At 44.5% G+C, this 11,532-nt stretch overlaps 1 protein-coding gene across 5 annotated transcripts in view; it reads right to left on the reverse strand.

The window, feature by feature from the left end:
* The window catches only part of dlg3 (discs, large homolog 3 (Drosophila)), a 91,399-nt gene extending 80,062 nt beyond the window's left edge, over positions 1-11,337 (reverse strand). For 2 of the 5 annotated variants that reach the window (XR_012988360.1, XM_076292518.1), the window contains exons 1-3: positions 11,064-11,337; positions 10,251-10,382; positions 1,422-1,507 (exon numbers count right to left, since the gene is read on the reverse strand). Coding sequence is in view for 4 of the 5 variants with exons in the window: in XM_076292518.1 (XP_076148633.1) it covers positions 1,422-1,507; positions 10,251-10,382; positions 11,064-11,079 (234 nt within the window). In the remaining variant the exon portion in view is untranslated. The remainder of the gene's footprint in view (positions 1-1,421; positions 1,508-10,250; positions 10,383-11,063) is intronic. The other 3 variants (XM_076292520.1, XM_076292523.1, XM_076292522.1) reach the window with 3 other exon arrangements.
* Between the last annotated feature and the right edge of the window lie 195 nt (positions 11,338-11,532).

An 11,532-nucleotide genomic window follows, 5' to 3' on the forward strand; every position in this document is an offset into this window, starting at 1 on the left:
TCAATTGTGACAGCTAAAATAAATCAAATGTCTATGAAACTTGTCTGTTTGCTATTCCACAATGCTTTGTCCTGTACAAGACAGCCATGTTCTCGCTCTCTCTCTCTTTCTCTCTCTCTCTCTCTCTCTCTCTCTCTCTCTCTCTCTCTCTCTCTCTCTTTCTCTCTCTCAAGTCCTAGAGAACTTCTCTCTAATCCAAATGCAAAAAGCAGGCCAAAGTGTTTTCTCTTAACGGGCCAAGGATCAATTTTATTACAATTCTGGCTTAGCGTCAGAGGGAAGAAGTTATGAGATGGCACTAAATCATGCAGGTGATGAAGTATCCCATTTGGGGACCATTAAAAGATCAATGACTACGGTTCCCATTGCAACCACATGAATGGGGCACAATTTATGTGCAGCACAACCTGACCAACCTGTACAATGGAGGCATGGCTGTATACATTCCTCACCCACTTCCCACCCAAAGGCTACGGGATGTGGCTATTTTCACTGCTTCGGCTATAAATATTTGGAGCAGCCATGTGACTGCAGGCTCTTGTAATGAAAGGTCTGCGCTGAATCGTCATGAAGCCTACTGGCAAGCACATGGTGTCACCGCTGCAGCGGTCTTCCCAGAAATGACTCATGCTGAGGAGGGTCTGCCCAGCTCGTCCTCTCTGTTCACTCGCTCTCTCTGTAGCCAGCCCCAGCCCCAGCCCCTTGGTAACCTTCACTCGCTCACCCGCCCCTCCTGACCACTGCTCCCCTCATTAATATTCTCCAGCTTAATAGCCCTTACAGTGGGAACAATAAAAGGAGTCAGTAAAACGGCAGGTGGGTCACTTTTGAACACAGCACTTCAACGTTGACAAATTTCATCTTTTATCATCAAGACAAGAGGTAGAAATATTTAGTATTCTAAGAGGTCCTTTCTATGCTTCTATGCATGACATTCCTTGCCTGGGTGAACCCAGACAAACCTGTCAGCAAATTTGAATTTGCTCTGCAAAAGACAGTCTGGTGACCGTCCCATTGAAGTAGATTACAGAATCACCAAAAACCCAGGAACCAATCACCACCGCTTACCTGGCATGGGGCGGGCTTTATATGATGACAGACAGAGGAGTACAGCTAGCAGCGCTGTACAACACAAATGGCTGCGCTGATGGTGTCAGTGTTATACGACATGGACGTGTATTTTATTTGGAATTGAGTCAACAGCTGCATTTAAAACCTTTGTTTACAAGAAAGATGTGTTTGCTATACCTCCGTAAAGACTGGATAAGAATTTAAATGTACCAGTTTAAGTTTAATTTCATTGCTGGTTGCGCCCCTTGGAAATCGGAAGTGAATGAAGGGTCCCCAGACCCACAGTCAATGTCAACTGAACTCATGTGGTTATGACATTCCACAGGCTGTTCCCCCTGATGACTTCCTACCTCCTCCGCCTCCTCTGCTCCATTCTCCTTTGGGCCGTTCTCTGTGGCGTTAAGCTGCAGGGTCACCTCATAGCATTCCTGGATATCTGCAGGTGAGGAAACAGTGGAAAAAACAGGGGTGTCAAGGACAACTGTTTTCCTCATACCTAAAAAGAGAACTCAGTCATCATCAAGATATTTTCAGTGAAGTGTGTGGGTACACATCAACTCATGCCGCTTTGAAATCTCCACATCACTCCAGAGAAAATCATTCATCACAATGTTTGGTTTGTCTAAACAGATTTGGTGGTATTTCCAGCAACACGCTAACTGTGATTCATGAGCAGGCAGTCACACTGTGGCATTGCTTCATTGCTCTTCAGCGTATAAAAACGACCTGCTTGGCCGAATCAGATGAGTGCACACAGCTCGTCAACACACAAGGTCAATAACAAAGTTAGCTTACTGGCCAAACCTGCACTTTAATCCAACCATTGTGTGCTTCTATAAATATCAGCTGTCTGCCCTTCCAGCATGCCTGCCCATACTGGGTTTACAGGGCCAGGGGCCTGTGGTGCCCCCCACCACCCACCCACCCCCCTCACATACAGTGGCTGCTGACATGAGACATGACATATTGATGATATCCTATCAAGGGCAACTTACAAGGACCAGCTGCCTGACAGGAACACTGAGTGTCCAGGTTGTAATTATTATGCAGGCTACACAATTATGCCAAACCAACTGACACGTATGTTATTCAAACGTGAGACCATGCAGTTACACATTTTAACACTGAGCTTTGGAGACATTGGACTGCACTGTATTTGGGTTTTTTCTCCTGGTGTGGAAAAATACCTTTCACCATGCCAGAGAAAAAGTGAATTGGATCAGTAGGACAGTTAGAAACAGGGTCAGAATGAGAGAGTTGGTCTAGTTCATGCTAGGAGCCTTCTGATTCAGCATAATGACTAAAGTAAACACTTCAAATGTAAAAAAAAAATGTAAATTAGGTTTCTAGGCCAAGTATACAAGGAATTTGGTCTCTGCATTTATCCCATTCGTGAATTAGTGAACACACAGGGCACACAGTGAACACACAGTGAAGTGAAGCACACACTAACCCGGAGCAGTGAGCTGCCTTGCTACAGCGGCGCTCGGGGAGCAGTGAGGGGTTAGGTGCCTTGCTCAAGGGCACTTCAGCCATTCCTACTGGCCGGGATCGATTTAGCACAGCTCTGACCAACATAGGTGGCTGCAAAAGCCATGGGCTTGACTTTCCACAGTAGCTGATTCTGAAACTCAGCTAATTAGAAACATCCCTAACCAATTGAAGGAACCTGCACTGTTGTGTTGACAGAAGCTATAGCCTCTGACATGTCATAGTAATGTGACCAAAGATTGTTAAGGTGGAGCAAGATACTTCGTCGTAGTTCATGTCTATGGGCGCGAAATGGGGATTGAATCCTGGTATATATCTCATAAAGAGGCGTGTCAATGACGTATTGATGAGCGCACGTTGCAACCAGCCAACAGCAGCGGCATAAATAACCGGCGCACACATGATATAAAGTCGATTTTCTCCAGACTGGAATGCTCAAAAATGCTAAAAATTTACCTGAAATGTTCAGAAGGGTTTGAGGATCATGAAAACGTGCCCGAAATTCACATTCCTAACTCTATAGAACCAAGACCTTAGCATATGTGGTAAAATTCTGAGCTATGCCCATAGACTTCAATGGAGCAGTCGCTGCCTTTACTCTGCATAAAAGGGGATTATGACCCCCCCTCGTGCGATCTGGGTTCCAGGAAGTGGCTCCTGATGAAATATCTTGCTCCGCCTTAACAATCTTTGATGTGACCTCTCTGTTTGAGTTAGAGGGCAGCTTGTTGTTTAGGTGTCTGGGTGTGAGGTAGGGAGATCTGGCCTTGGAGTGACCCCCCTAACCTCTAGCACATTTGTGTTGTGCATTTACAATATGGATTCTTCAAGAATGTATACCTAATACCTTACCCAAAAAAACTATACTTAAAGTTAATTTTATTAAGTATACTTAAGTGCAGTTGAAGTATTATTCACAAGTTTATGTAGTAAGTTTACTAGTATAAATGTACTTGTGGTACACTTTTTTACTATTTTTTTTACTATTTTAATACTTCTTCAGGCTAAATTGGCTCACTTTTTAGTTTATAATGGTAAACTCATAAGTATACTTTATTTTGTACTGCAACTGTACTAAGAATTATATAAAGTATTTTTGAGGTGTAAAAGTACTGTTAGTTTACTAATGGTACATGGACTGCGTTTATATAGCGCTTTTCCACTCCTCCAAACAATCCAAAGACTTTACAATGTCATGCCTCACATACACCTATTGACACAGACACTTACACACAGATGGCGGAGGCTGCCATGCAAGGCGCCAACCTGCACATCGGGAGCACTTTTGGGGTTGAGTGTCTTGTCAGGAGGAGTTGGGCTTAAACCTGTAACCTTCCGGTTCCTGGACGACTCCTCAACCTCCTAAACCACTGCCATCTACTGCAGATATATAATTCTAGCCCACTTTTTAGGTCATGATAGTTATATATACTTAAATTATATCCTCAGTAAACTATAAGTTTAATAATTTTTAGACTGCAAGTATACTAAGTATGTTTTCTTTACATGGACTTCACATCCTATTTTTAAAGTATACTACTAGGTTTCCATTCATGTATTATTTTTATACTTGAAGCACTTTTAACAGTCCTTTCAGTAGTCTTAAAGTTCTTTAACATACAGTAAACACTACCAGTAGACTACACCTAATCTGAATAAAGAACATGTTTTCTTTATAAATCAAAATGTTCTTCCAAATGTTATATTGGATTCCAAAACATAAGAATTTAAGTAGTCAGCCCAACCCAGTTTTAACCCCAACACAGTGGCAATATTAGAATCTGCCATGCAGCCTGTCAATCAGTCCCTGGCTACAAGTACAAGTATATTTTTGGTAAGAGATAGTTTGTAGTAAATACTATATTTTAGGCCAGACTCAAAAGGTCAGCAAATGTGTATCACATCGTTTCCCAACCTTGGAGTCGGGACCCCATGTGGGGTCGCCTGGAATTCAAATGGGGTCGCCTGAGATACTGGGTATCTTACAATTGACCAGTACAGTATATTAAAATATTCATACATCCTTTATACTGTATATGTTGGTACGATGTGAGTTCTGTACAGTAACATCAGCAAGTGAGGACTGTCTGTAATGTAAAGTGTGTAATGTTTGCGGAAGCCTGGATTTGGTATTTTACCCTCCATCTCCCACTGTCCACTAGGCCACGCTGTTCTGCCTCTGCTGTCAGCTCTGATACCATGCCAGCATACACACACACACACACACACACACACACACACACACACACAGACACAGACACAGAGACAGACACACACACACACACACACACACAAACACACACACACACACACACACACACACAAAGACACACACACAGGCACACACACACACACACACACACACAAAGACACACACACAGGCACACACACACACAGACACACACACACACACACACACACACACACACACACACACACACAGACACACACACAAAGACACACACACACACACAGACACAAACACAAAGACACTCACATACACACAAACATTTCTACACCACTATCCACTGAGCACCTCCCTTCATCTTTGCCAAAGCTCAACTCTGTTTCTCAACATACCCCCTGCACTCTCTTCCCCTTTCTGCTCTCATATCCACTCACCAAGTTGTGGGTCATTAACCCCTGCCCCTGGCCTTGGTGTGTGTGTGTGTGTGTGTGTGTCCCTCAAACAGAGAGGGAGAAAGAGAGAGAGGGAGAGATATGGGGGGTGGGGATGGGGATGTTCTATGTGGTGTATGCATGTGACATGTGGTTCATGGGGGTTTTTTTTTGCTCCAGAACTGCTACACTACTCTCCACACCAATTTGTAGCAAAATGTACATTTATAAATGCATATCAATTTTGGATGTGTGTGTGTGTGTGTGTGTGTGTGTGTGTGTGTGTTGAGACTGTGTGTGAAAGAAAGAGAAAGAGATTAATTTGTAACAATGTGAGTGTGTCTATGAAAAGAGAGAGAGAGAGAGAGAGAGAGAGAGAGAGAGAGAGCGTGAGAGAGCAAGAGAGAGAGGAGGGTGCTGTGAGGGGCAGAGCCTGAGAGTTCCAGCAGGGTGCAGTGGGATGAGTGGCAGAAGAATGGGGCTCCGTGACTCATCGTGTGTGTGTGTGTGTGTGTGTGTGTGTGTGTGTGTGTGTGTGTGTGTGTGTGTGTGTGTGTGTGTGTGTGTGTGTGTGTGTGTGTGTGTGTGCGCGCGTGCGTCGGAGCGAGTGGGAGGAGAGCGCTGTGTGGGCAGACGCGACTGAGTTGCCCAGCTGGCCAGAGCCAGATGAAAGAGTGCAAATGATTGTGCGAAGCAAGAGAGAGAGAGAAAGCGAGAGAGAGAGAAAGTGAGAGAAAGCGAGAGAGAGAGAGCGAGAGAGAGCAAGAGAGAGAGAGAGAGAGAAAGCGCGCGCGAGAGAGAAAAAACACACTGAAAGTTAAAGGCCGTGATTAGGCCTGTCCTCACAGCAATGCCTGCCTGCCTGGTGACACAACATCCAGGTTGATGATGAACGGAAATATTTAGATGTCAGATGAGCAACACCTCTGCAGATTTACACAGCCTCATAGATGGGTCCTCCACAGGCTGCCAAGACGCATAAATTATACCTTGCCCAACAGATACCTCCAGACTCCAACATTTTGTTTCTTTTTAATGCAGAAAAGCGGAGTGGAACTACAAGCAAGTGTCAGGAAGATGAGATCAAGTTTTATAATCATCGAGAACATTCCACACAAAGGCAGAGAAAATAGACCTTAATATGATGCACCAGCACATCACTCCATGATAATAAATTACAGAAATGATGACAAGCTATGCTTTCATATATACATGTATATATATGAATACAAATGTATTTGCAAACATAATACAATTCACAAGTTCCAAGTTGTAAAGCCTATGTATTTGTCTTCGGTTAGATTAGGTTCTACATTTTCTGTCCATTCTGTCCCCCAAGGAAGACACATGCATATTTCTGTTACTCAACAGAAATTTGACCAAAGAATGAAAGCTCAAAGCCACATAAAAGTGCTGTCTTCCTCTCCAACTTTCCGAGAAATGTACCAGAATCCTTCCAAGCCTCTCCTCCACAGAGCACACAAAATCTTGGCCGGGGCACAAAACACACAAACCCAATCTCATCCCGTCCCCAAAAAACACACCCCGGTTCCCCCCGGTTCTGCGATCTCTTGCACAGAACCTCTTCTACCGCGGCGCCAGTACTGGAACAAGAGGCCCAGCCTAGGACAACAACAGCAGTGACAGCACACCAGATCAGGGCTCTGAATGTGAAGGGCAGGGTTCACCAGGGCCCTGCTCTCGGCAGCACAGAGAGAGCTCAGTTCAGATTCTCCCTGCTGAAATGTGGGATGATGAGAAGCCATGCAGCTCTCATTAGGGGAGAACACTGGGGCAAAGTGGGTCACAATTAGAGGGGTCTCAGGGAGCAACACAGGCCTAATCCCACCAATCCAACACCCCCCTTCCCTACTTTTTTAAGCCTTCTGCGGCCATGCTAACAGGGCGTTTGGGGAGGGCCTGCGTGTGCCCCTGCATGTTTGTGTGTTGGGGGACAAAGGGATGAGTCTGCAGTAAAAGGGAGGGGGTGTTTGTTTGAGTTTGTGCAGTCATGCGGACACCCAATCAAGAGAGACTGTACCTCCTGCCGTCCCACAGTGCATCACAGGGAGAGGGCTTGGTCAACACACAGTCACTCTCACCAGGGCCTTACACATGCCTTGAACACCCACATGCGGGCACTTTTACAGATAGTCTGTCAAACTGTCATTGTGCATGCATCCATTTGTAAGCACTAAGGTTGCAGGGATATGAGATTTGCATGGTGTGATGACAATCACAGAAAATATCATGGTTTCACGGTGTTTTACTATTCTTATCAGTTACAATGACCCTTTAAGGTATGAATGCATGAAGGGTTTATTTGGTTATGCCTTTTCAATTCACTTATGTGCCTTGGAGCTAGTTAAGCTTCTTTACCAGACTGGGGGCAGTGTATGTTTGTAAGGCAGAGGGTACCAAACCGAACTGTGATATAAAAAATGATGATATTTTATGCACATTTTATTATCGATGTTTATATGTTCATAACATGAGTTCATCAATATTTATTTTATTCTGTAGAGATTAAAGTTATTAACAGGACAAATACTTTAATATATGTTCTTGGAGATGGGCAAACTTTGCGTTATTATGATGAAAGCCATCAATTTTCATGCAACCCAAGTGAGCACCCCTTACAGCCTCTGATATAGCTACTGAATACTGAATTTTGCTGACACTTTTATCCAGAGCGACTTACAGATGTCAATGAAGTACAGGAGCAAAATAAGTGGCTTGGTGAAGGTTACGTGCCTTGATCAAGGCCACAGCGGTGGCCGCTGGGAATCAAACTAACAACTTTTGGAGCTGCAAGCGTCCGACTCTGCTCCTTTGCCACTACACTAGCACCGCCCACACACACAACAAATGACCCACAAATCCATCTTAACATGCTGTACATCCAATCCACTAGTAGTACTAGGAATATTGGATATGCACAGTACACTAGTTCTGGCTATAGGGCTCCTTAAAAATGTCATCCACCAACAGTAATGGAAACGTTTCACCTCATGGAAGACAACACTACACTACACTACACACTTTCCACACTAGTACGTTTGTGTTTTGCTCTGTAAAAAGGGTCCAGTATAACACAGGCAGAAATGAGTGTAGGGAGTGATGCCACCGCTGACATCATTATTCCCACTCATTCTTTAAAGTCAGAGGGGTGTGTGTGTGTGTGTGTGAGAGCCTCTGACTGGAAACACATGTTGCGCATGCACAGCAGCGAGAGCCTCACACGACCCTGTAGCCTGGTTGCACCTGGGAGCACCGGCAGCCGGAGGGTCTGTCCTGCTGCAGTCCTCTGCCGCAGTCTCCTGTCCACTCTCCCAGCTGGGCTGGAGGGAACAGGCTTGCTCGGCGGTAGGGAGGAGGGGGCTGCACACAGGCTTTGGATCGTTTGTTTGTGGAATCTACCTCCCTGTGTCTGCCTGCACATTCCTCCTCTGAATCCAGCCTCTTTGCTGGAATGAATGGAATCCTGATCCCCTTACTAGAGCCCAGCCAACTCCAGGCCGGCCTGATCTCAAATTAACAATTATAACTGATAACACAAGTGCTTGCAGCTATAAGCAAATAAGACAAACACTGCTCTCATCACTAAGAGGCAAGCCATGTCCTTTCATTACATGTTTTAAAGGAATCATTATGTTTGTTACATAAGAGAAACAGGGAGAAAAGTATGACACATTCAGCATACCAAGTCACAGGATTTTGATTTATGTGTGTGCATTCTACATGAGAATGAAAAAGATGAATGCCAACCTTTTACTCCACCTTGTTTATGTATAATGGAGTTTCCATACAAACATTCATATTTGATCATGTGAGATGGTGCACCTCCGACATGAACACAGGGAGTACATCTCCCTTTCCTCAGCCCTGCACCATGACAACACCCCCCATACACAACACAACAAGCCCTGCTAGTGCTCCACGCTAGCCATAACATTGGACCCATGAGCAGGTATCATTAAGGCATGGGCAAGGCAATTAACAGTACCACTCAAGCATTGGTTAATGTAACTAGTATGTTTCCCGGGCTGAGTGTTGGGGACAGCAGCGGTGGGTGTGCGGAGCCTCGGCGTCACGGGACCATAGAGGGGGAAGATGCTGACAGCTGAGTGTGGCTTCACTGGGCCGCCTGGATGGCCTCACTTGGCAACCAGTCCTACACACATCTGCTGCGCAAACTCATCGTTCACACTTCTGCATGCTGGCTGGGAGACAGCGCTAATATGGGGAAATGGGGCTCCATCGGTGGCACAGAGTGTGCTCAATGATGATTTGCTGATATAGCTAAAAGGCATTTTCCCTGAAGTGAATGTTGCAGAACTTGAGACTCCAAATGACAATGTCAGCTCTAAATGTCTAATAAGCATTTTTTTTTACTCTGACAACTGTGGTGAAGCAATCTAGCAACCATGTTAAAATGGTCTGACATAATGAGGGTGATATCAAATGTCATTCAAAACGTTTATGCACTTGTGGGGAGGGCTACAGACTTAATCTTTTGTCAGTTTGAAAGACTCTTTTATTAGAGTTCATTTCTGTAACCCCCTTCTGACCTAACACACACAAATGAATGTCACCTGACCTACATCCTGCAGTCCCCACCCGCAACGGATGCTGGCGAAAATCAATTTACCTTCTCATGTGCACAACAAGATCAGACTGGTGGCTGAAAATAAAGGAAATATGCAGGACAGACCATTCTGATGCAATAATCCCCATTTCAGGTCAACTCTGGAGAGCTTTGCCAAACTTCATTTTAAGAGCTGTATACCAAAGCACATGTGTCCAACTTGTTCCCAGAACATTTGGATTAGCCCTCTGTTATTTGGTAAGGCCCTTTTTGGTAAGGCCTCTGGACATTAAAATCAAGCGGGTGCGGTGCACTATACTGTAACCATAAGCAATATTTTGAACTGAGCCTTGTGGTCATGCTGGGAATGTGGTGGCCACAACAAAGCGATTCATTCTCTTTGAGATGAGAGGGTAAACAGGAGGCAAGCAACGACGGCATTTTAGACAAACTCGATCTGACCTACGTCTCGCTGTCTTACCCAGCAGAGCTTGAAAGAGTTGGCTTCCAAAGATGGCAGACACCTTCCCTACGTTGTTCTTCAGGGTCTGCTCCTCAGGGCGGGTGAGATTGGCCTGGTACTCTGACAGTAGTCCCACTGCTCTGTCTGTGTCTGCAGAACAAGGCAGGCAAAATTACATGTCAACACATACATTTACCTCAACTAACAACTGTCAATTTAAACATAATTAAAGCTAATGGTAAGATGTTGACCTTGGCACTCTTTTTACATTAGGCAGTCAAGGACTGCAAAAGAAACAGGAATATTTTTTATTACATCTGTATTAATGTAAGTGGACAATAATTTGCACATTACTTTGTTTACCATGGAGACTCTCCATGGAGATGAAGGTTACACTTGTAACGTATGTGTGACATGATGAGCTGAGCAAAAAAAAGCAAACAAACAACCAAACTGTGCCCCTAGAAGTCCCCCAAAATCCCTGGCAGAAATCATCCAAGGAAAAATACTTCCTGTTTCCCATGGGAGTCTCCCAGGCGTAGCCTAAGGTAGTCTATGATTGAAAATACGACGACCATCAAAAGCGCGTAGCTTTCCAGACTTTATGAACATGTTTAGACTGACAAATAACAAAACACATATCGTTTGATATAACTTGTTATAAACAGTCGTCAGTCTAGTTCACGGGAAATGATTATGTCGAACCGCGACTTTTAAGGATAGGCTATAGAAGTGGTTTAATTCAAACTTGCTCGTTGGTTAAACCAATTTCGAAGCAAGGTTTTGAGTTTAGGCTAGACTTGAATTCTACTTGCAACTGTCATTACTTACCATATTTGTGGACCATGACGAATAGAATGTATCACTTCAGTTGCACCCAGTCGAAATCCTGATTGCTATAACATAGTTTGCTGATGACATTAAACCAATTGTTTCCTGTCGAAGGATTCCTCTCTTTTCACTCACTGTTGTGCGCCTGTCAGGCTAGTGGTAGTTCCAGAAACTTTTCATAAACCAGCAGCATCAACTGCACACTGCCCCTCGGACAGTTATTAAATAGCGGTAGTTTGCGTCCAGTGCGCGATGTGATTGGCACGAGACAACGTGGGATTCACGGAACTTGCATCCAGTCAAAGTGCACGCGCGCCACCGGAGCTTCTCGGTTCTATTGCATTGCCGCAAAGTTGGAAAGCTTCTACATGTCAGAACTGGAGGATATCTTAGGTTAGTTAGACAGCAGAACGGTAATGCTGGCTGTAGCCTGAACCAACGACAAACATCCCTAATGTCTATATCTAAC

The sequence above is a fragment of the Alosa pseudoharengus genome, unplaced genomic scaffold, assembly GCF_046254945.1.
Source record: "Alosa pseudoharengus isolate Yale_2024_CS ecotype anadromous, Long Island Sound unplaced genomic scaffold, YU_APseudo_1.1 YU_APseudo_1.1_scf_19, whole genome shotgun sequence".
Lineage (NCBI taxonomy): Eukaryota > Metazoa > Chordata > Actinopteri > Clupeiformes > Clupeidae > Alosa > Alosa pseudoharengus.